Genomic DNA, 26,165 nt, shown 5'->3' on the forward strand with positions numbered 1-26,165 from the left:
TAACCTTGCCTCCTCACCTACGCAACTGGTTTCAGGCAACTTCACTTGGATTGCACAGTTTGCATAATGTAGTCTTCATGGGTACAGCTGGACATTCTCATACCTTAAAAAAAAAAAGAGTAATAAGGCAGAAAAGGAAATGTTTGAAGATTTTAGTTAAATGTGTTAAGTAGAAAATCTATTGGGAGCCATAGGAAACTGCTTATCTAAAAAGAAAGCTAAAGAAACTACAAGTAAGAAACATCATTAGGTTTAGGATAATAGAAGTTTTCTAGAACTGGTAGAAAAGGCTCATGAACACCAAATCATGGCTGGTTTTCTCCAAGATTAGTATCCACTAACAAGATCTGGAAAATCAGATTAAAAGCTTTGATCATACTTTTAATGCTAATCTTCAAAGAAAGTCAGATGATCTTCATAGCAACTTTGCTAAGTACTAACTACAGTAGCACAGACATTTGGCTTAGTTCTGTAAGAATTTATTTTATTACTCATGCATAATGCAGAATATAGACGTGCTCTGTATTCACCAAGTCAAATGAATTTAATGACTTCTATAAAATTTTATAGCTTTTTTGAGTGTGATTTCTTTAGAATGAATCAATGTCTTTGCTCAGTGGCTGGAACAGCTGCAATAATATTGTGTTCACTGTGCATCCTTATTTCATTTGCTTAGTAAGTGTGAGCTGATTTTAAGACAGATGGGTCAAAATTTACCAGACAACTTTTCCTGGAAAAGTCATGGAATTTTTCTTTTTTTTGAGCAGATGCTTCTTTCTTCAATTTTCAGATAACATTTGTTTTCCCCATTTCATTAGGAAAAATAAAGAGAACAAATTAAATTTTTTTAATTTTAACTTTATTTACATGGGTCAGAAAAAAAGCAGTATGATAGATAAGAGAGGTAAATAATCAAAATCATTTAGGAGGGAAAAGATATAAAAATAATCAACTGCTTTTCCACTGATTCTTTTATAATTTTACCAATTTTAAGATATTTTTTATTCTTTACTTCCTTAACCATTGTAAATATTTCAAATTGCACTTCTATGTAGATGAAGCTAGAATATTTTAAGGATGATTAATTCTATTTTAAACACAGGTTTGATTAGACTGGCTTCTGTGCTGTGCTTATTTTCCCCCAGCATCTTCCTGAAAACAGAGTGATAAGTAGTGATGGTGGAAAACGCGCTTGTGGCGAGAAGGGATCTGCTACATGTATTTAATATATTCTCTGCCAATTGAGAGCTTTGGACTTAGGATATCTCTGTGACATCTGTTGTTCTCTTCTTCAGGTGTGGTTTGGTGTATATCTGTGATATCTGTTGCTACTCTTCTACTGTGTTTACAGAAGATCTTAAGCTGAACAGTTTATTTCAGGACTATTTTGTGCTTTGTACTATTTGGAAGAATATGGGATAAGTATTTTTTGGATCTTCTAGACACTGATATTTCTGAAGCTGTAGAAGCCAAGATTTGATGAACCATGACTGTGCTCTGTGTTTAACCTTGGCATGGGTAGCCTTTGGGAGGCTGGAGAGATGGCAGAGTAATCTCTGTTTGGTTTTAGCTCTGTTCAGTGGAGGCATCCTCTAAATTACTGTTCAGAGATTGGAGTAAATAACAGGTCCAGACTGTGTATGAGTATATACTGAGTTCAATTACTTGAAGTACTCATGTACAGCCATATACACTGTAGATGTCTACATTTTGTCAGACATATCCCATCCTTCCAATGCTTTTAGTTTATCTGCACTTTCTTGGTGAAAAATAAAATCCTTGTTTTCCAATAGAAGTACAGACCAAGAGGGTCAGCTGGTAATGAATGTGTGTGTCATATTCATCTACCACAGAGAAGAGCATCTCCTTTTCATCCTTTAGTTAGTCCACTACATCAATGTGTTGCACCTTTTTTGGGAAACCCTAAGTCAGAGATGGTGTAAGGGGGACTCTGCATTTGAAATCCTCAAGTTATCCAGTAATGAGGGCCCGAAAAAAAAGGTGTTATACAAAAATTGCAAATTTCCCAGTGGTGCAGATACAGGTCTGGAATCTGAATTCGAAGGAAAAAGATGTCACTGCTACGATTCAGTACAAAAGAAAATAAAGCTGTTACATGAGACAACTTGGGATGCACTTCCATGGGATCTTATACCACCAGTGCAGACCAGGTTGAGCACTGTTATTCCTATATATATTTAGAATCTGACTGATGACATCTAAAGACCTAAAAGACCCTGTATCTAATCAAATGTTTTCCTTTTTTATGCAAATTAATGTAAAATATTCCCAGTGCTAAAACATCTCATTTAATGAGTTGGGAAATTCTTTGTCACTTGATGACTTTAAAGAAGGATTTGACGAATTTCTTTAAAAAAGTACTCAAATATAAGGCCAGTTGCATAGAAGATAAGAAACCCTGGAGAAGTTTCTGGTCTCTGTATTGTGAAAAGGTAAAACAAAATGATGGAGTAGATCCTACTAGATATAAATATACTTGTAAATGACTCCTTCCTTTTTAGGCTTTTTGGTGCACTAACTTTTGCTTACTGTTTAGTGGTGTTCATTTCATAAGCAGCAATATTTAACATGAGCTGTAACATGAGTTGAAGAAAGGAAAGAATGGCCACTGAGCCTCTCAGTGTTGCAGAGAGCTCTTCTTTGATGAATGGTACATGGCAGTGACTTCCTTGGCAGCTTCAGCTTTGTGTTCTCTTTAGATAAGGAGATTAAAAAACACTTGTCAGAACTGTACCATTGGTTTAGGAACAGGGAGAACACTTATTTAGATCATACATACAAAACCTGTCAAAAAGAGGTCATAGAAAATCTGCACTGAATTTACGGTAATAAGGACTTCTGCCTTGGTCATAGTAAACTCATAGTTACCTTGATGGAGGCTGTGTGAGGTGAGAGGAGGAGCAGAAGAGATTCAAAGGGCTACAGATTTGTCAAGTGCAGTTTGCCCATATGCAGCCACCACACACAGAGCACCTCTCCAGTATGTTGCCTGAATTCTCTTTGAAGTTTTATGTGTATGCACACATATATATAAGCATGTGTTGTTGTATGTGCGTCTAAAAAGATTCTGTGCTGTCCTACTGGGCCAGCTCTCCAACATAATCCTGTGTCTGTTCGTGCTGCCACTAGACTAATGTGCTTCACATGTGTTTTGAATGAGCAGTAGCAGTCTCCAAAGGATATCCTGCTTTATAATTTCTTCCTTTTTTTAAATTGTGGTGTTGCGGCTGCTTACAAGGAACTGCTATGCTGCCTCTTGTGAAATGGTTGTAGCAACTGCAACTGATTCAAAGTCTTGCCAAAGTCATCTGAATTCTCTTGTCAGACAACAATTTTCTTGTCAGGCATAAAATTAAATGAGAACACAATAAATTGTCATGAAATTAAAAGGAGGGAGTCTAGGTGAGAAGAGCAGAAAACATTTTGTCTGTGAGTCTCACTGAAAACTGCTGCACTGGCATCTGTGAGCCTGATGTTTGATGGACTTTGAGAGAGATGGAATGATGCTCAGGTTCTAGCTGGTATTAGTAAATTTTGTGGTACTGAAAAACATTCCCAGGCACTAGATCTCAATCTGTCCTACTGGAGTGGTTGTTGCATGGCTTCATTTCAGATCAACCCTCTGGATGGTTCCCAGGCTCTATTCAGGGAATGTAATGTGTCAGGGACAATTCCTAAGTAACCTGTTTGGAAGTAGAAAACTACCTCAGAGATTAACAGACTTTAATAGCTTGGGTGTGAGCTCTTTCAAGCCTCTCAGCCAGCATATCAGTGAATGATCTCAACTGTATTTTCTCTCCTGCTAGAAATGTAGCCTTAGGCTTTAGACTTCATCTGAAATGACATCTTACATGCTTCATTCTAGTAGCCTCAGTCCTGCAGTTTCTCTTTGGTCACATTGGTTCTGTCCACAGCTGGAGATCCTCATCCAGCACTGATTAAAGCATTAGCCCAGCTACAGTCATGTTACCTCTGGTCTGTCAAGCATTTTTGCAGGTGGTATCTCCTCTAGGAGCCTCAGAGACTGAGTGGTGATAAAATAAAATAATAGTAAAAAAGAAAAGAGTTAGTCTTGTCACAATTCTAGGAGATGACTCACAGGCCACAAAGGATACGGCAACCAGTTTACGAAATCTGGGGAATTTTTTAGTTCCTTATGAAAAATGAAAATCTCATAAATTAAATTTCTTTAGGAAGTTTTTTTTATTTTCCAAAGGATTTTGCTGACATTCATTATTTTTGGCAAAGTGCTATTAAGGCACAAGTCCAGTTAAGTCCTCCATGACTCTCTACCAGCTCATGGGAGGCTGTCATGAAAGGTGGCTGCAGTATATGGAGTTTCACTAGACTGTTACTCCAGAATGGTACAAAAATGCTGACTGCTTTAAGTCTGGAAAGCCCAAGAGAAACACTGACTGTCACAGCTTTAAGCGGAATGCTGATTGATTGTTATCCAAAAGAACTTTTTTCACAGAAGAGGTTCTCGGTCCTCTTGGTCTCTGGTTTCACAGTAGCTGAAGGGGCAGGCCTGTAAAGCTCAGCAGAAGAATTAGTGTTTAGGATATCTGCTGTAAACTTGGGCTGAAATGTATCCAAGTAAACATTGTCTGCCGTCTTCTAAGTGATAATTTGATTGATGCTCTCACAGGAAAGGTGTGCATCCATCTTCACTTTCCCCAGCTGCTGAAGTATCTGTTTAGGGGGTAACAAGTCACTTGGGTCAGTGATCTATGGCTGGACTTGGGCCTCCCTTTTAAGTCGAAGGACTGCAGAAATAATGTTGAATTTGGGCCTTAAATTATGCAGATGAGACAGACTATACAGATTAGAAAAAAGATAGTCCAAAGCTTTGAAGGGCCTGAGATCTGGCAGAAAGATATGCAGTCAGTGTCTTAGATGCTTTGTACATGTTTAAAGTTGTTTTTTGTTTTGACTAAAGACTGAGTGACGCAATGATAGAATACATTGGTCTTAGGTCTACCTTGTAAAGAAGGATGTTATAGAGTGTAGTTGGACAAACAGCAGATATTGAACAGGACTTCCTATGGCATTAGATTTCTGTAGCACGATTAAGCAAACCCACCCAAACAGGACTGAGATGTCTGAGAGCATGTGCTCTAAAAAAACCCCTAATAACCAAGCTGCAAAACCGCACTATGAAGCAGTGGAATATCCGGAAAATAAAAAAAGAAAGAAAAGGCTTTTGCAACTTTTTATGGGGTTTTAAGGTTGGACCAATTACTTCTATCTAAGAGTTAGGTTTTTTTTCTTACCAAAGAGAGCTTCCAAAAGAAAGGTTCCTAAAACTTGAATGTGCTATAAGAGCACCTTGAAGGAAAAGTATTGGGTAATACCCAGGTGCATGACAAATAACCTATCAGATGGGAAGAAAATGTGATATAGACAAGAAAGCAGGTATGTTATGCTTATCCACATGAGTGAGGTAACTCATTAAGTTTCAAAGAGCAAACTGCTAAAATAAATAGGCCTGAAACCATTCTCTTCTTATGTAAAATTAACTTTCAAAACAGGGCAGATACATGCAGATCACTTGATTTCTTGAGGCAAGTCTCTGAACTGTACTGACTCCTGAACTATGTTCAAATGATAGTTTGTCCAGGACAAAGCTTTGTCAGGGACCAAGTTAATAATTTAAGAGTATAGAGTATTACTTCTCTGCCACTGCTTAATTTACTTCACTGATGACAATGTACCAGTATGTCCCACAGACATTTCAGGATTTTAATCCTCAAGACTACAAGATGACAAAGGTTCCAGTGTTGATCTTGCGAAGCTCTTCGGGATGGGTCTGACATTAAAGCAGCAATTCCTCATCTTAGGGTCCTACAGACTCCTGTCACACAACAGGTAAACTGTTATCCCATGGCTCCTTAGAAAACCACAACACTAAACAACATTATGAGTTTATATACATATTTAAGTTGATCCTCACTGAGCAGCAGTAAAAACTGTAGCTTGTGTGCTTTTTAAAAATAAATGTTGCAGATAATGATGGATTTAATTTTGTTCTTCTACTTTCTGTTACATAATGATAGGTCAGAAATAACTCTCTCAGGATTGAGTTAGCTCAGTTTTGAAAGAGTAACAATAATTCCTTTCCTTTTTAATTGTTTCAATGAGTTTGCTTGGGATTAAGGCTTATCAGTCTATTCATATAGTATTTATTTTCCAAACTGACCTCAAATTTATCCGCTAATGTAGGATTTCATATTTCACACTTCTACATTTTAAACTGTTCTAACATCCTACATTGTTATGTTGTTTCCCCCCCAGGTAACTCAGGAATAGACTGATTTCTGGAAGGAAATTTTAAGGGTCGTTTTTCAGGAAATCCTTGAATTTGCAACGTTTATAAACTATTTTCAGGTACCATTTCTTCCCACAGTCCACTTGTCTGTGCTTCAAATTATTGTCCCCTTCTAATCCTTCACTGGGGCAAAAAGCATGTGCCAGGGTCCCACATGGGCTATCAAAGGGATAAGAGTCATGATGATCTAGCAAATAATAGCAGAAGAAAGAGGAAGAACACCCACATGTATAGCATGTCAGAAACTCTATTTTTAATGAATAACTGAGGTACTTTTTTTGGAAGGGAAAATAACCTAGCATCAGACTAGGAAGCAGATTACAAGAGAAGGTGCCTTTTCACAGCTGCAAGCATAAACAGTGACTGAAAGACTCCATGGAAAGTAATAATTTAGACACTTTCAGGGAGGAAATTAGATTAAAAAAAGATATCATCTCTTCAGTAGTGCAAATACTTCATGCCCACTCAGAGCATTCAGCTGAAGGTTTAAGTCTGTGCAATGGCATGAAATAGTGTAACAACACCATTCTGATGCAAGTTAAACTCATCCCAAGTAATTAACTATAATATTATATGGGTTATGCCCCATGGCTTTCTCTCTGTAGTTAGAAAGGGATAAACCTGACATCAGCTTTGGTTTTTGGTATCATTTACTATGACCAAAATCCCTTTGCATCGTTCCACTTTATACAAGTACTAGAAGAGAATGAATTTCTCTGAAGCACATTTTTTTCCTATAAACATGGATAGAGCAATCAGATTAAACTGATGTAATCACAGAATACAGAACTTGTCCTATATGCAGGTAAAGTGGGAAGCTTTTCTCTCGTGTTATACACAGAACATTGCCTTTTCCTTGTCCCTCCCCTTTCTAGCTCTTGTCCTGGGAAATTGGGACCATGATGGCATTCATAGTCCAAGGCTAGTCCTTCTGTTGAGTGCCAGGACATGGTCCAGAGCTGTGATCTTTGCAAATATTCCCTTAATCTGTTATGGACAGCATTCATCAACTCCGTGACATGACATAGAGAATGTACCAAGTCTCCTTTCCTTTAGTGTCCTGTTTGACAACCTTCTTGAATGTAAACATAGAATGATATTTCATCACCAAGCCCCATACTTAGTGCAATTTAGCTGTGAACATGGGCCTGAAGGGTAAGGTCATGGAGCCAGCTGAGATGTAAATACAGGCAAGTCTATACTGACTGAAGGAACTAGACCTGATAATTTATTTTTCTTTATATGACTTTAATTTGCATCAAATAACTTCTGAGTCTCATTTTGCTATAGTTATTTAGTGTTGGCATTGTGCTAATGATGAAGAGTTCCTGCAATGGATCAGACTCCCTTTTGAAAGATGCTCTAAAAACAGTGTAACAGCCCAGAGGAAGAAAGTGGCTTCAAGACCCTTTCTTGTATATCACAACAGTGGTATTCTTCCTAGAAAACCCATAATTTAATGCTACTAAAAGCTAAATATCAATAGTTACCTATTTTCACCTGGCCACAAGGAAAGTGCAATACTTTCTTCAAAGTTATCTCTTGACCAGACTTGCATGCGGGGACCAGTGGGGCCTTTTCATCATCTGACATCTAGTGGCAGCGCTGTGCAATAGGGACAAGGTAAAAAACAAAGCCGGAGTTGTCATAGTGTGGGAAAATTCCAGTCATTTGTGATCTCATATCGTGAGACCATTTCATTTTGTGATAGCCAACCTATATTTTTAAATTCGTAGTCTTCATAATGTAGTGTAATGCACTTAGTGGTGCAGTAACAAGTGTGTGTTTCTCTCTAAAACAGATGAAGTATTGTGCATTTGAACATGCATTGTGCTCTTTTAAAATACAATCTTCCCTTAATTTTAAGAACTAATAATTTTTGGAAAAAAAAAACTTAGAGGCTTATTACAAAGTCCTTGCTGAGTTTATAACGGAGATAAAATATATGAGATACAAATTGGAGACAACATTGACAAAAATTAAAAAGTTAATTGTCCTTTTAAAGCCAGAAACCCCACAACTCACCTGTGTATTCGTGTATTCTTTTTGCATTCCTGAAAAGAGGTGGTAGTTTGCTTTGTGAGGAACACCATGACCTCTGAGTCATTCATGCTCCTTGTGCTGTAGCCCACATTCCTGGTCACCTGAACACCCAGGAATGCCTGCATCTCTAAGATTTCTTATCATGCAGCTGCTGCTGTCCTCACAGACTGATGCTTTCCCTTTTGGGTATGATACTTGTCAAAGGACTCCTAAAAACCTACAAAAATTCAAGCAAATTTTTCTCATTGATGTGTCAATATTTTGATTTATGTAAATTGAGTATTTTCCAATACAAATTTTACAATCTGAATTGTATGAAATGCTGATTAAAAAAATAATCTAGATGATCATATAGTTCTTAGAAAAGTCTGGCAATGAAAAATGAGCAATTATTAATATAAAGACAGTGTAATTTATTTATACCAAAATTAAATCTTATGCTGAATTGGGGTTCAATTCAGAATGAGAAGAAATTGTAATGTTGGAATTTCCTATGATAGCAAACATTCTGGTTTTGACAAGTTTAGATTATTTGCTTCAGTTTTCTCTAAGGCAAATAGAAATTCAGCAAAGTCTAAACTACAGTTTTATTCTAGTATGCAAAGAGATTATTATTTTGTAGATGGTTACTGCTCAGCTTTTCTGATTCAAATACACAGACTGTGCCACTCTGTGACTTGCACAGGCCCTTGTCTAGCAGTAGCACAGAAAAAATACTGCTGTTAAATCTACTGTTTTTTCTGTCAAATGAGTGAGATAAGCTTACTATTGTGCATGGAGATAAACTTAGTACCGTACATGGCAACGAAACAAGACCATTGTCTCTTTGTCAGATAGCATACGATACTGGCAATTCCAGCTGCCAGCCAAGGAGGATGGTACCACTGCTGGAGGGAGACAATTTAATTTAGACTAAGAGAAAGGACTAGGAAACCTGTGTCTTGCACACCAACTCTGTAACTATGTGTTACAGAGTATTCATATTTTTTCTTCAGTGTTCAAAAAAACCTCACAGTAGTCTGGTATTTCTCCTACAATGTCAGCCTGGCCTTGGTGACTGACAGTGGGTGCAGAGACCAGGTTTTTGAAAAGTCCACACCTCCCTGAGCATGGTTCCCTGGCTACCTGTCCTGAAGAAAGGACAGACTCCCAACAGAGGTGGATGCAGGGATCACTGTGTGCTGAGATTTTGCTTGGTGTTGCACAAAAACGTTGCCTGAGGGCTATGTCCATCTTTTCTATAAGTCTCTTCTGTTAGCTACACACAGGGAAAGCATTCAGTAAGAGACTTGGGACTGACTTCTGGTCACTTGTCTTGGCCACATGATTTGAAGGTGTCCAAAGGACCATTCATTGGTCCAAGCTGATCTCTCCATTGGGCATATGGGCAGCTGTGGCAGAGCTTTCCAGATAGCTTTCTCTAAAGGAGAAAGTCTATAGGACTCTGATTTGTGGCCACAAAGTACTCCATAAACTGAAGTCATGCACGGCAAGTGAGGGTGATTAAGAGGCTGGCTTCAGAAACATGCTGCTCTGAAATACAACGCTAGTGCTTTCTAGACATACTTATCCTAGTGTTAAAGGCTAAAATTCCTTTGTCCCTTGCTGTAGAGAGATGCCCTAAGAGATAAAATCTTTATTTTCACCTACAGGCAATATGTTCCCTAAATTCAGGATAATTCTTTTCCACGAGTATTTTGTCTCACCATCACTTTAAAACTTTAAGAATGGCATCATGATGGTCAAAATCATCCCAAATTGCAGAGACTTTTCCTGATGGTTACATATCTTTAAAGGCTCGGATCCAATCAATAGGACACCAGACACAAGGATATAGGTGGAAATCAGATAATTAGATAACTAGGACTTCGTCTTCACAGTCTAAACAAATTCTTACAGAAATGCCATGTGTGCAAAAATATCCCACAACGTATTCAGAAATGGATGAATGACCTCTGTATTTGTCTTTGTACAATTTACATTTTATTTAGATAGACTTCTGCCTTTTAATAGCACTGAGTGCCAAAATTATGACCTCCAACAATCTGCACCTGAGGATAAACTTTGCAAAACCGGAGGCAGAGACAGAAAGGTTTGCAAAGTGGGAGGTTAAGCTCTGGGGATGAGAGTCAAGGGGTCTGCAAGGGGAAGGAAGATGGTGGGGTCCATTCCATTTATGCACAGATCGTTTTGAATGTAACGGTGTGAATGTACATTTCTTCAGCCAAGTGCTTGAGAAATGACCATGCTTTGTGTGAGCTTTGTTGAGGCAGTACATTTTTATGGTCTTAATGAGCACAGATGTCTCATTAGGACTCTGATTACGCAAAACATTTCAAATGTAGAGTTACATAAATAGGTGTTTGAATTTTGGCATGAGCTTGAAGGCTTTGCTGAATCTGCACCTTCTTCTCTAATTAAAACCTGTTCTCTAGCTCATGATGCACACAGGTTTCACTGTGTTCCTGTTAATGAGGAAATAATTTATCATAATTTCCCCTATGATTTTGGGTGAAAATCAAAAGCAGTAGTTACAAAAGTAATGATGATAGTCTGAAACATAGTTAAAGATAAATATACATATATATTTGTGTAATATGCATACACATGTTTGAAAAATGTTTCCAGTGCTTTTTGTAAACTATTTATTTCTTATATTTATTACCCACTTTTTCTATTTAATAATTACATTTCCCATATATCTGTAAGGTATTTCCTTTTTAAAAACATCTTCATTTTTAAATATTGATTTTTCATCCTAACCATTGTAACTATCTCAGTCTAGGGCAAAACGGCTTTTACCAGTTCCCATAATAACTGCTGACAATTTAGGGGACTCAGTCCTTCAGGACATAGTTTCTAGTACTCTGTCAGTGCTTTTCTATAGGTTTTTAGTGATTTTGAATCACCACCAATGTGGCAAACACACAGCTCAGTTTATTTAGTTTAAATTACACTATTAATAGATTTAACAAAGCATTTTTCATTTTAAAATCTAAGTGCTTCTCCTCTCATACTTTTTTCTCCATAAAATACCTCCATGCAAACCGTTCTTAGAAAATCTTGAGCCGAGTAACCGCACAAGTGAAGTTAAGCATCTGAGGAGCTGAGCTGTCCGGAGCCAACCTGGAGCAGGTGATGGGGCAGCTGTGCCCGCGGGGTGGCAGCAGTGACCGCGGGGTGGAACCGTAACCGCTGGGTGACATCTGTGCGGGGTGACAGCTGTGACCTTCGCGTGCCAGCTGTAACCGCAGGGTGGCAGCTGTAACAGCTGTGTGGCATCTGTGACCGTGGGATGCCAGATGTGACCGCGGGATGGCAGGTTAGACCGGTGGCTATGATCTGTGACCCCTCAGTGGCAGCTGTGACTGCAGGGTGACAATTGTGACCTCGGAGCGGCAGCTGTGACCCCCCACTCCCAGCCCAAGGGACCCTGATGTGCAGGGCAGTGGGTAGCTCCGGCTGGTCCCTGCAGTCTGTGGCCATGGCATGTATAGGCTGCGCTCACCAAAGTGAGATTTGAAACTCCTGTCTCTTGAAAGAAGCAGCATTTTCTTTGTCGGTCTGTGCTAATCTCCCATACCCACAGCAACTGCTCCAAAAGTAACCATCATCTTCTCCCATCCAAGCTCAAACAGATGCCCCACAGTCACAATATTCAAAGGCTGAGTTGCTCACCCCAGACCTAGTCTTTAGGAGCTTACGTTGGATTTTTTTTTCATAGTTTAAAACCTTGTCTTACTCATTGATGTGGAGGCTCTATGGTTCTTGGTTCCACAAGCAGCATTTGCTTGTAGCATAGAGAGAAGCCATTTCCACAGCTGAGGAGACCTCCTGCTCCTTTAGCCTCTGCAGACTGCAGAGCCCCACAGAGCCTGCACAGAGCCACATGTACTCATGGGCAAGGCACTTCTATAGGAGCACACAAACACATACACAGATCTATGTCCACTCACTTATTGAAAGGTAGCAAGATACAATGCTTACAGATCATAAAAACACATGAAACCCATGACGCATAAGGAAAAAAAAAACCAAAAAACCCCTTCCCTGAAGCTGATCTAATTAATGAGTGCAGACAGACCATGAAAAACTGATTCACAGCTAGAACCACAGAACCCACAACTCAAACCTGTCCTCTCTACAAAATACAGGTAAAGGGTACACTCAGTAAGGTCACTGAGATGGCTGTCATTAAGAGTGCTTACCCTGCAAGGGTCTCTGCCTGTGTCACTAGGCCTCAGAGAAGTGCTCTCACCTGTTTTGTCCTGGCACATTGTCCCTCTCATCCTCAGTTCTTGTTGAAGTTCCATCTCAGTACCTGTGATGTGTGTACTGGTTTTCAGTTCTCTGCTTTGGGTATGGCTCTGGCAGGTTTGAAGGATCAGTGTTCAAAAAGGTTCAAACTCCGTAAGATGTTCAAAGAGCATGTTGGCTACCTTGCCTGTTATCTGGAATTGGGAAATTAGCATCAAAAGGCATGAAGTTATGAGTGAGTGCAGGGAAGGGTGGTTATGTACATCCAGGTAATGACCCATTCTTTCTCTGCACTTTAGCTCCCATGCTCATTTTTTTTCTTCCTTTAAAGTATCAAACCCTTAAAAAGATTCATTATCAGTTTTCTCAAGGCTTTTGGGGCATCTGTCTGGCACCTGAGAGCACAGGGAAGAGGTTGCTCACCTGAGAGGGTAAGGTTTTTAAACTCTGGTTATAGAACATGTGTTTTAAGCTCTGCTCTGGCAAGTATTTGATTATACACAGCTCCTTCCCCACTCTGTTAGCCAGTGTTGGGTGATCAGGTTCCTGTAGGCAAAGAAGTGAGCATGACTTTTCAGGACAAGCTACTAGGAATGCTGTAGTTTGTATGTCTCAACAACACATTGCATTAGGATACATAATTTCCTCATTTCGATCCAGTCTCATCATCTTATGATCTTATGATTCATCTGAAAAACAGCTGGTAAAAAACATTAATTGGATGAGAAACAAGTGACCATTTTTTCTTAGTGATATGAAACAACTGGATTAGCTTTCTCTTTGGTTTTATATGTCTTTTCTGCCTTGCCTTGTCTGCCCTCCAAACTCCTCTGGTAAATAATAGGGGTAATATGATATTACAAAACTGAATGAAAATGTGCAGCGGAAAGAAAGAAGAATATTTAGTGAAAACACTAAGAAAATTATTTTAGCTTGACCATATGGGATCCTCTTTTTTGTGTGTGTCCATCTGGTCCAGCTGCAACTGAAGGTACTGGCCAATTCAGCCAAGCCAAACAGAAATTCCATAGTTCCTACAGGTTTTGTGGTAAATAGAAGCTGGCTAGAGGAGAAAAAAACCTATTAATGGCAAGGCAGATAAGTCACCCCTCGACTGGGCTGTGCGGCCAGTGGCTGGTCACCCCACAGGTAACTAATCAGCATTACTCAGCTAGATACCTAAATGTAGTATGGGGCATGCATTACGAGGAGCTATAGGTGGCACAAAAGAGTGCTGGGGAGGTGGTATTGGGAGCTCTTTAGGGTTGTGGGAGGATATGGTGAGGTGCAAGACATAATCCCATGTTGGCCAGGTACTTGGCAGAGATGGAGGGATAGGACCATCACTAAGCACTCATCACTTATTGAATTTCTGCTCTGACACTCCTATTCTGGTTCCTATTACTCCAATGAAGTGGCAATAAAAGAGGAAAAACTGAGTGATCAAGCTGTTATTGCTAATCAGAAGTCAAGTCTTTTTGTGTTAGGAATGATTTCTTAGGCCTTCTTTGCAAATAAAGGAAAAGCAGTACTCATTGCTTTATTTATTTTTGCAGGTGACCCGTGAACGTACTCCCCAGTGTGGTTTAATATAACACCAAAGCTGCCAGTCAGAAGACTTCAGTAACAGCATTTCACTGTTAAATATTAACTTTCCTTAAGACAAACTATTTATATAAATTATGAAGCAATGTTTGACCTGAGAAAAGAAGGAGCATAGAGAAACAATTATGTTTATGTATCTGAAGACAGAAGAACTTACCCATGTATTACAAAGAACTGAATAATCTCCTTGATGGCTCCATGATTAACTGTTTCTTGCAGCTTAAATTAAAATTGTATTACACACTGAACAGAGTGTCTGAAAGAGTAATCTTGCCTCTGAATATAAACACTTGGGTATAACTTGGGTATAACCTCTGTGATTGTGCTGTTGGACTGTGCTTTCTATACAGACATCAGTTGAACTAAATGCAGGAGAAGAGAAGGCTGGAAATACAGAAATAGGTAAGGAACTGTCTCCATCCCACCTGCCTCCAGTATGTCCTGCTCTTGTCTTGCGGAATATCACAATCACTCCACAGACAGTGGCATCCAAGCAGGTGCCTTCAGACAATTCTGTCACTGGCTTATGGTGATACAAAAAACTGCTGTGGTAACTTACCAAAAAGCGAACATTGTAGAGGAGAAAAATAGGATGTACTTATATACTCCGAGTAAAAACTGAAAGATACCCATCAAAGACATTATAAATTCCACCAATACTTATCTGTCGGGAAGTTAGCTACTCTAAGCTAGTTGGCTGGCCTTCATCTGCAAAGAGATGTTTTCTCTGGGGGCTGAAGGCACTGGTTTGCCCAAGAACAGTCTTTGAGCGAGATGAGATGATATGAGATGAGAAATGTTGTGGAGAACTTCTCCCTTGTCTTTCGGTACAGGGATCTTCCCTAACTCATGTAGATAGGTAGCTAAACAGTAAGTAGTCAGATGAATCTCACTCAAATGTCTACCATTTCATCTTAATTTAAGGTTAAGTTTTGTTAGGGATTAGATTGTAATGGTATTCACCATGATTAGTTTTGTAAATCAGTGAAACAGCATATTTGAGCCTCTGCTTTGGTTTTCTGGTGGGAAAAAACCCTGCAGGTTTCTCATGGCAGTAGCAGCAAAATGATGGTACTCCTGCTGTTTACACAAAACTATGTGGGAAAGGTTAGGTTGGGGTAAGTCCATTGTTGTAAAAGCACGTAGCAAAAAGAAATATTTTACTCAAGCGTGCAACAGGTGTGTTAAACAGCCTAATATGTGAGAACCAGAGAACAGGAGGGCACACCAATTCTGAGATCAAATATACCCAGCCACGCAGGCAGTATGGTCAGCCATTTGGCAGTGTGTTCTGGGCCTGTCTCCAGAACTAAATGTAAAATAAATACCTGGAGAGGATATGACTGTCACTCTATAGATTTTGTCTCATTTTGTGTGAGCCGTTTGATCCATATGTGATGGCAGCATGCATTAAATCTCAGATGTATTTTCACTTGAAGCACATGGTTTGAGTTAGTGGAGCAAAGATTGTGCTCTGTGACATTGTAGTTGAATCTATTTCTTTAATAGAACAGAGCTGATCTGTGAAGGATGTCATTCGCAGCTTTACAAAAAGTGGTCACTGATGAAATGCTAATTGGCTATGCTATAAAGGCAGATCAGGATGATTATCAGGTGAGATACTGTATTTAGACCCTGGGGCTGGAGGGTGATTTTGATGGCAAAATATTGTTATAATGTGAAAGGAACAAGGCTGCAACAGCTGAAGAACAGGAGAAGATACAGGAGAGAGGACAGAAAAGCAAGTGACTAATGAAAAGCCTGGCTCGTGCAGATGGAGAGAAAAGATCACTCTTTGGAGAGAAAAAAAGCAAAATACAAACATTGTATGTTGGAAGGATATTAGCACATTAACCTACAGTCTTTCACACATCAGAAATATAGTCTGTCTTCAATAGATGAAACAGAAAACAGTGACATCAACCAAAACCGGTTTATTGACAAAATATTTGAAAACCCCTCTGGAGTATAAACTAATGAATTATGTTGTACATTTTGTACTTGTGAAAAATGCTCTTTTGTTCTAGCCTTTGGAGATACAATTTGAGCTGACATGTTCTTTCATTAAAATACATGAAAACCATTTATGAAAACTACTCCTGTTGCCTCTTCTGTACGTATAGTATTGTATATATTAACAAGTTCTGAGATCACCAGAATTATTGTCTTTTGCTGAATGTAAGAAAGTTTAATGATATTAACAGTTAAACCAACTGTTACTCTTTATTTCTCGGATAACCTTTTTAGCAATAGGGTCGAATTCCCACTGTTTCAATTCATGGAAGAAGTAGAATAATCCTGGAAATGAAAAAGCAAAGCATCATGTTATGGATACAAGAAATAGCTTCATTTTGACAATCAGGGAACACAAAAGAGAGCATCTCTTAATTTCTGTCTTTTGCAGGATACAGCAAAAATGACATTCATCATAACTTCAGAACTTATGATCTTTAGAAGTAAAGTGATTTTACTTAAAAACTCATTCCATTTACCTTTCTTTTGAAAAACAGCATCAACCCTCTGGCTAATTCCTGGAAAGTCATCGACTGTCAGTCTAGGATAGCCCTCCTCCATGGACTGGCTGTTTTCATCAAACCTAAATCATATGAAGGGAGATGTGTAATTTTACACAGAGTTTTGACATACAGTTAAGCAGATGCTGAAATATGCCCACCATCTTCAGCTTGACTGATTTCACTGGGGTTACGACAGAAAGTTGTATTATTAGGTCACAAAAATATCTGCAGGATGCTGGCCGTTGTGTTTTCCATGAGGTTGCTATTTGTTTGCCCATAAAGGCAGATATAGCTCCAAAAAAGCACCTGAAGTAAGAAAAATTGAAGGAAGACCCACGTTTTTGACAGCAGGGATGAGATTTACCTCCTCTACTGACAGCGTTGTGACAGACAGTACACGGAAACTGGACAGATTAATTTCTGCTATAGTAACTGCACATATTTATCGTAAGAATGATAAAATATTGTAGATAGTCCTCTACTACCTTACAGATTTAGATGAAGGAAAGGAAGCGGACTTATTTCTAAAACAATCAAGTTGTTCCTAACTGAGCCAGGACGATTTTTGTGAGATGGAACTGAATTAAGGGGGCTGAAAGGAAAACCTAAAAGGTTCTTCCAGATTTGAGAAACCCTCTCAGGAAAGAAAAACAAGGAAACAAGCTAGCTTTTGTTTTACTTCTCCTTGGATACAAGAAATATTTTTCACAGGGACATGAGGTTAAGAGAATGAGTTATTAAGTAAGAAATGTGTTTTGTGGTTTTCTTGCATGCTATTGTCTTGTGACCAAGGCAGTAAAGTAGCAATGCAAGATATTGTGAAGAATCTTTCCAAAACAATCAAAAACAGAGGGCAGGAAACCACATGAATCTCAAAATCCAGCTGACACCATATGTCTCACTGAGGAACCCCACAGTTAGTCACGATAAAGTCTGTGTGACCCACATATGCTCCTGGTTGCCTGCAAAAGGCCTTTGCAGCCATTGTTCTTGCACACAGAAAGAATCTATCAACTTACCAAAGCTGATTTTTGCTTCCACCTACTTAGTGTTTCGGTATTGGGAGTCACTCATGCCAGTTTGGGAATAGGGTTTAGAAGAGAGACATTGAAAATCCAGTGCTAATCAGTCAAAGACGGGAAAGAAACTCTCACTTTTATTTTTCTAAATAGGGTAAAATAATCCAGGACTTTTCAGAAATCAGAGAAAGCCTACACAAGCTGTCCCAGTCAGCCTTCTGCTGAAGCAGGTTGTCTTTCAGATCTTTATTTTCTGGAGACACTTTCTTACCTCCAATACTTGTCACCTATGAAAAAGTCTGTCTTCCCCGTATGTTTATTACAAACAGCTGCATCAATTTTCTTGATTCCTTTAGGGAAGCCCAGTGTGTTGATATTCTTTGGATAACCAAGCAATACCTGATATCCGCTGATAACCCAGAATTTATTGCCTGTTAAAAGCAATAAAAATATTTAGTTTCACCTGTCATTTTCAGACAGTAAAAGGAAAAATACACCCCTTTTTGTAGGTTGTAGGAACACTGGATGAAATGTTCTAAATTTTTATCTTATTTATTTGAAAAGTGAATTTTATGCCCACGTCTACTCTTTCTTCCTCCCTTCTTCCCAAAAAATTAAAGTTAAGAAAAAATTAAAGAAAATCTCATACTTCACCTTTGAAAAATAGGATCTGATCTTTCATGTTTTCATATGCAGCTTCAATAGCAGGTGGCAGAGTTGGCCAGAAGGCAGAAATTAATTCACGTTCAGCTTCTGAGTTATCAGGATAGACCCGCCATAAGTGCCTGATTTAAATATGAAACAGGTTTTATAGTACATAATAAACCACAGACATTTCTACATATACAAAAGAATGTGAAAAACATTGTAATTTACAAGTTCTTTCTTGTTAGTGGAATGCTACCTGGGTTGATGTGTCAGAAAGGAAAACACTCCCCACAATGGTAAGTGTGGAGTTTTTTATTCCGGCTTCTTTCTGGCATTACTCTTCTCATTGGTAGATTGATTAATGGGATCAGCTATAAGCAGCTGAAAATTTTAGGTTGTACCATATAGTAGGAGAGTTATAGGATCCCAGATAAGCCTTTCTGTAAGCTACTAACCGGATTAATTCCCTGGATGACTTTGGGCTTGCAAAGATGACTGGAGGAGAGATTGGTTCAACTATATTGTCAAACATACTGATTTCTTATTTAATTAATTAAATGAGTTAAATTAATTATACACTTAATTAGGTGTTCAAGGCCAGGTTGGAAAGGCAATTTGGTTTTATTGGAAGTGTTCCTGATTAGAACTAGATGATCTTTAAGGTACCTTCCAAGACAAACCTTTCTATGATTCTTATGAAATAGTTTCAGCATTTATTCAAGTCACTACTTGGTGTAACCATCTACACATTTGGGAATAAAGTCTTATTGGTATTGAGATGCTTTCTGGAAAAAAAACAAAGCATGTTTTTTCAGGGGACCATATAAAAATATTAATATAATTCATACTTGCTTAAAGTTTTATTTCCATGAAATGAAATCTGTCTCACTATAAACCCCATAACCACATGAACCACAAAAGTATTCAGTTTTTGTATAAATCAAGAAAAAATAAACTCCATAGAGACAAATGGCATTTCAGTATTTACCTGTGCTTTAGAAAAATGACTTCTCGTCTAAGTGTAGTTATAGCATCAAAAGACATTCGGGAGCCACAGGTTTTAGGTGAGTTAGGAGTGGCTGGCCTTTTATCTGGGGCATTTGCTGGGTATCCTGAGGGAGACATTTTAGAAAGAATACATCAAATTGTAGAAACATTAAGGTTTTCACATATAAATGCATTTTTAATATATAAGAATTCAATTATTTTTATGATGAAACTTTATGAAAGAGATTATTTCTCTCCTGCTTATTTTTTTTTAAAAGCCATGGATATTACTCACCATAAATGGACTGAATGCCACTTATATCATCTGGAGAGAGGGGAAATTCACTGAGTCTGCTGTGGGCATAATTGGGGAACATGAGAGCCCTCTGATCATTAGAATGGGAGAGACCCAGGGCATGCCCAAACTCATGAGCAGCAACGAGGAACAAGTTGAATCCTTAAGAAATTGATAGAGAGAAGAGATTAGTCTAATTTTTTTCTGCAATTGGCTGATACAATCACAGCAAGGCTGCTGCTCAGTGACAGTTTTCATAAAATGTATTGACATTTGCTGGGGTATGCATGAACATATTTTTTATAGGATAAGGTTATGGTCTTTCCCCACTACAAGGGAGTGGCTTTTGACTCTCTTTCTTTCTGTTAGCTACTGAAAGTATGTGTGTGGCATGAGTAGATGTCTGGAGGTGAGTGTGGGTGCAGCTCTGAAGAATGTCCTGGCAGGGTTTCCTGGCTGAGGTAGAACAGATTAGATAGTGAGTCAGATCAAACTAACAGCTCTCCAGGGTAAGAGTAGGACAACACACTCCATGCTCATTTCAGGTATCAAAGTTTCACACATCAAAATTTGTCACCCTCCCTTCTAAAATGTGAGAAAGAAAGATGAGATCATGAACAGACAAGGAAAAATAAAATGTTAGCAGAATGATTTAGCTTTCTACCATTAGGACTTTAAAGAATATGATTTCTTTATAGCCTTGTCAAACAAAATCTATTTTTAAAATATTAGCCTTATACATGCTTATTCTCCATGAAATATGTCAACACAGTAAATAGATAAAAATGGAATTTCCTTCAACATGCATCCCTCCAAGTAACACGCCTTTCTGAATTAGGGAAGAATGATCATCTACTCTGCAGACCAAGAGACAGAAAATGTCGACAGACTTAGTGAAGATCACAAGTCTGTGGCAGAGCACAGGACTGGTCATCGATTGCCCAAGAAAGGCTTGCTGAAGCCAAGATATTTGTTTCTCAAAAAGCAAACAAAACAAAGCCTCATTTTTTCCACACATATTTCCAGTCAGACTCCCCCTCTCATGAGTTGTCTGCACTCTCCGAGTTCTGCAATGTCTGGCCACTGGGGCCGTGCTGCTGAGGAACAGCAGCAAAACTGGGGTTGATCCATTTAGTCCCAACGTGGGGAAAACATTATTTTATCACATGACATGTCCACTCCTCATGCCTTTTGGTTTTTTCCCGTCACAATTAACCCACACTCTCCTCCTCTTACAGTGCTCTTACAGGACCTTCCTGCTCATTAGCTCCTTGCTCTTCCTGTGGCGTGACCTTCATTCCCCTGCTGCAGTTACCCTCTGCAGTTTTCCGTCCCAAAAACTGGATGAGAAAAGGATAATGTAGCTGTGTACTGACAGACGTATCAGAGGCTGTATGTGCTGTATGGCCAGCCCAGAGCAGATGAATCCCAGTCAGATAGTTGAGCACTCAGTGTTCCCCTCTCTGCTGCCTACACTTGAACCTATCTTGGAATTATTAATGAAGACTCTTCATTATCGTTGGTGGCTGTATTGATTTTTAGGTGGTAGGGATCTCCTCTGAGGGCTGCTGCAAGGCTTCCTCTGCAGTCTATGGTTCTGCCAGGCTTGGTTTTCACCAAAAGGGGAAAACGTCAGAAAGCTTAATTTGTGAAACTCTAGTAGGCCCTACCAGCCCCCAGGTAAGAGTGGTCATGTTTGTAGCACTCCTACCTGAGAAGTGTTGTCCCATTGGTATTTTTACCAGTATTAAATAAGAACTAGAGTAGAACTAGAGTAGATCAGGCTGAGTTTATGTCTGTGTCATTATAAGTATCCAGGTTGGAGGACGGCCTGTAATATTCTCAAATTGCTCTTATGGTTGATGCTATGTTTCATCTCAGTCTATTCTTTCACTTAAATAAAATCAGAAAGGAAATTATTCATCCGCACAACACTTCAGAAACCTTTTTTTTTGACCTACCAGCTGAACCTGTGGTCCAGTCTTCATCCTCATCGAAGTGTACATCACCACCTAAACCATTGCCAGGTGGAAAGGCATGGGCAAGGACTCCTAGTGGACCATCAAAATAGCGAGGGCAATGTCCATGAGCTAAATAACATGAAGTTGAAACAAGATTGAGTTTATGTTATGAAAACTGGAAAATCTGTAAATTAATCTTACCATCGTATGCAGTCAGCATATTACCTTTGGTCCCAAAAGCAATCATTATATCTGCTATTCCCTTATGAATACGAGTGAAAATCAGCGGGGTGACAGCACTCCACACTTTAAATGCCTTCTGGATTGCTTTATCCACATCCTCTTTGCTCATATCTGGTGTGTGGTTCACAATTCTATGGTTATGAGAGTTTAAGTATTAATACCCAATATCTGCAGAAAAAATTCCCCTAATATTTTTAAGATGATGAACAGAAATGTGTAAGAAGAAATTTAACCTGTAAACCAATAGCTCCCAAGATTCATCTTGAACTGAGCGAGTTTGAGGTACGTTTGATAACTGTTCAATGTCTTTTTCAATAATGAAATAATAATAAATACACAGTATCAGTTTTTTCTCAAAATGGCTCTTAGCCAGGAGGTTGTCACTTGAGCATGAGGAAAGTTATCTCCTCAGGATTCTGTGACAAATAAACTGTTCGTCTTATTTTGAAGATAATGGAGCTTGTACAGGGTGCAGTTGATGTTTCCGTTTGGCTCACAAAATATTTGTCAGGAGTGATACAGGGCAGGCAAACCACTATGGTTGACGCAGAAAATGTGGAACACCCGGTTTGACTCTCAGAAATTCCTCTCAGGAGTATGAACAGTTAAAAGCTGGGGAAAGATAAACATTTGTATTCCCTACTGGAAACAATTGCTATAAAAGTTGTACTTAAATATAACAAAAGTGGACATCCACAAACCTAAAATTTAAACTTAGACAGTAATTACTGAAATACCACCTGTACGTCAGTTCGGTTTTTTTCCATCCTGGCAGAGTAACACCGTAGAGACCCACATCGGGAACTCCACACCTGGGTTTCTTCATCATTTCCAATGTCTCGTTATCTGGTTTTCCAGTCACTTTCAAACCAAAAAATTGTTGCATTTTCTGAAGTTTCTCAGCTGTGGATTTAACATTTATTTTCCATCCAAGTAGATTTGGATCTGGCTCAACAGCATAGAATTTACTTAAATAGTCCTAGTGAAAAGAAAAAACCAAACACATTTCACATTTTGATCTGTTTCATAAACAAATACCTTTGGACTGATATGTTTGCATACTTTGATGGTAAAATCTTCTACCTGTGATTTTGCAGCATCACAGGTATTTTCCTGCAGTTTGCAGCTAAAAAGAAACAGATGAGATTGTCCCTGACTCTTACTTGACATTTCCAGTTTGTAAAAATTTACCCTATTTTAGTAAAGTTTGGACAACAGCTTTCTATGCAATAACATTGTCTCAGAAAGACAGCAAGCTTTCTGTGCAGCTGGAACACACAGGTTATATCTAAAAATAGAGGGCTCAATAGATCTCAGATACGGACAATGCAGTTACCTGTACAAGCTTTGCGTCTTCTTTGTTGTCTTTCTCTGGGTGGCTGGGAAGAGCATTAGAAACAGCTGCACATGTTAAAAGCCAAAATGAAAGATCCTTCATTCTTACTCTCTTTCCTGTCCTGGTAGGAGAGCAGTCTGCTTTCCTCTCGGTGTGCATACTTTCTCACATCCCACTCAGTTCGTACAGTTATGGGGTGCTTTGTAGAGTTAGCTGTATGCTGACTCAGACTTTATCATGCTCTCTTTACCTCCACACATGCTATAACTCTGTGCTGACTGACATAATAAAACTTAATTAAACCCATCCAATTTCTCAGTCATCTGAAGTCAGTTAGTACTTGAACACGCCCAAGCAGCTTGGCTACAATTTGAAAACCAGCACTCAGTTTTAGTTATTTTACACTGACTTAGAAAACCTGAGCAATTTCATGCCAGATAAAACGGTGAAAAAATGCAAAGCCTGTCCTGACCCAGCTGTGTGAAATGGGGCCACAAAATGTAGAAGGACTCTTAACCATTAGCAGCCTAGAAAATGAAAGTTGTGCAGGAGATATGAAGCCCATTAAAAAAAATAATTAAAACTTTGGCAGAAATTACTGTAAGCAGAAAATTTTCTTTTCAAATTGATTCATAAAGTGTTTTGGAAAATGGATGAAAATGCAAAATAACTCCCCACCTCTTCCCTGCAACCCTTTGAAAAGGGGTGTTTCCTTTAAATTATACAGTGGAATCCAAGATATACGTAAATGAAAAAGATTTTACCTTATAAATCCAGCCTAAAAAATGTGAATAATCTTATATCTCTGTCTGCACATATGTATGTATGTATGTATGTATGTATCTATCTATCTTTTATCTATTTGCCATTTCATCACAAAAGTTTTTTTTCAGTTTAACCACATTAGCCGCAGGGGATATGATTATTTCCTGTCTTAAGTAATTCAGAATAAGGGAAGTTTCAAAAGTCACACAAGCTGTGACAGATTATGGGATTTCACCCTGTGCCAGCCAAGCATCTTCCTCATCCGCTGGCAGCAAAGGGAGCTGAAGGTGTTTGGCACCTCAGAGGAGCTCTGACAGCGCGTACCCAACTTTTACAAAACAGTTGTAAGAAATGCCTTCATGTCGGACGGTGGCTTTTTCAGAAAATCCTTGCTTCCCTGTTTTTGGCTTTTTTGCTGTCACTTGCAGCCAATTTTTCTCCAGATGGAGGTGTTAATGATGGATTTTTCCATCTTAATAGCCTCGTTAGTTAAACTTATTTGTCAATGGCATTTCTCAGCTACAATAAAAAAAATAATCAAACCCTTCCCTTGATTTGTTTTTATTATCATTGCATTGTATGGATCCCATTCAGTTCTGTAACTGAAGTACAACCTATAACAACAGTTGTTCTGAGATAGAGAGCTCAACTGAGCTGATACTGGAAATGATGTGTGTATTTTTTCAGAAGTACAAACTTTCTTTTTTGAGACCTGTCTTATGTTTTCAAATGGATATGTTTGTTTGCCTCAAAGGTTTCAAATCTAGAAGGAATGACCATGGTGCTACCATCTGACCGTGTACATGCATACGCCATGAAAGACAAAAAAAACCTGCTCAGTGGCTTTTGCATCAAATGCATTTTCCAATGGCACTAGAACACATTTTTGAAAAAAAAACATGTTTTGGCTGATATGAATTTTATTTTACATAAAAATCAAGCACTACGAGCAGATTCGATGTGAACTGGGAGAAGTGATTATCTTTCTACCCACTGTGGCTGGCTATCGGATCCCCACAGCTTGTCTGCCATGTAGCAGTAGAAGGATAGAGGCAATGAGAGCAGCTAGGTTAAGATCAGCTGCATCTAACTTTATGCATTTATTAGTTAAGCATTCTTCTATAGAAAACAGAGAAATACATATCTCTGGAGAGTGATTCAACCAACTACCTTAGAATAGGATGATCTGACCTCTATTGGTGCTCTCTGTCTTCATTGAAACAACCAATTTAGTCCACATTTCCTAGTTTCAACTAACATTAGTGTTTGCTCAGAAGACATTTGAGTGACAGGTGATGAAGGTCTACATCACACAAAGCAGTACCAAGGTTTTACAGCTTGGCCCCCTACACAGCAGCCAGTTCCCACTGCCCATGGGAAAAAGACCTGAATATGTTTTTTTGCAAGCAATGTTTCACAAATACCCCTATAGCTGGCCTTGAGGCCTGGGAAAAGAAGAAGTTGTATAAGTTGCTTCTGGTTATGGTTTCCTAATGCTTTTGTATAGGCAGCTTCTGGCTGCGGTTTCCTAATGCTTATCTTTGACATTTGTTAGAGCTGGTGGATATTGACCTGTATCATGACTTCTTTTCTCCCCTTAGAATTGATTTTATCCAGACAGCAGCAATGTGATCTATGTTTTAATCCAGAAAGGTCACTGCCTGTCCTCATCACATCAGTAGTACCAGGTGACGTTATACAGAGCATCACAGGAGTCAGCAATACTGCTGCATTGTGGTGATCTTAACAAATACCAGCAGGGATTCAACATTCCTAAATGTTCACAATGTGGGTGTCTGTGAGTTAACTGTCTAAGCTTGCACTATATCTGCAGAAATCTAATCAAATCAATACAGTCAAATGGCATTTAGAGAGCATTTCATCTCACCACATGTAGGAAGTAAACTTTAGTAGGATGCTCTCAGGAGCTCACCAAATGTTTTAACAGACACCATTGACTGTGGTGACAACCTAAGCCTGAGATCAGATGAAAACACTTGGGCAGCAATTAAGCTGCCTAAAATGTGATTTGTTGTGCTTTTGAGACAGTCTAGTGAACCTAAGACATTGACACAGGTCTGGTGTCTGTGATCCAGAACCTAGAGGGGACGTGTGGCTTCTAGACTGGTAGTTGGGAGCCA

At 38.8% G+C, this 26,165-nt stretch overlaps 1 protein-coding gene across 1 annotated transcript; it reads right to left on the reverse strand.

Annotated features, from left to right (window-relative positions):
* Positions 1 to 16,173: 16,173 nt before the first annotated feature.
* On the reverse strand, positions 16,174 to 23,510 carry LOC135409525 (matrix metalloproteinase-27-like). The gene is made up of 10 exons (XM_064645161.1): positions 23,260 to 23,510; positions 22,664 to 22,902; positions 21,906 to 22,054; positions 21,681 to 21,809; positions 19,720 to 19,881; positions 19,426 to 19,549; positions 18,444 to 18,574; positions 18,061 to 18,220; positions 16,747 to 16,850; positions 16,174 to 16,552 (listed from the first exon to the last, which is right to left on the reverse strand). Exons 1-10 carry the CDS (start codon positions 23,416 to 23,418, stop codon positions 16,452 to 16,454), a joined length of 1,458 nt encoding a protein of 485 aa, XP_064501231.1. The 5' UTR covers positions 23,419 to 23,510; the 3' UTR covers positions 16,174 to 16,451.
* Positions 23,511 to 26,165: the final 2,655 nt, after the last annotated feature.

Source organism: Pseudopipra pipra, chromosome 2 (genome assembly GCF_036250125.1).
Source record: "Pseudopipra pipra isolate bDixPip1 chromosome 2, bDixPip1.hap1, whole genome shotgun sequence".
Taxonomy (NCBI): domain Eukaryota; kingdom Metazoa; phylum Chordata; class Aves; order Passeriformes; family Pipridae; genus Pseudopipra; species Pseudopipra pipra.

What these genes read in the sequence shown, in the direction of transcription:
- LOC135409525 (XM_064645161.1), bottom strand. Translation starts at nt 23,418, where the DNA reads ATGCACACCGAGAGGAAAGCAGACTGCTCTCCTACCAGGACAGGAAAG. An exon ending in TGGCATTCAGTCCATTTATG is followed by an intron (nt 19,550 to 19,719) that starts GTGAGTAATATC and finishes TGTCTCCCTCAG; the next exon opens with GATACCCAGCAAATGCCCCA. An exon ending in GTCATTTTTCTAAAGCACAG is followed by an intron (nt 18,575 to 19,425) that starts GTAAATACTGAA and finishes TATTTAAATCAG; the next exon opens with GCACTTATGGCGGGTCTATC.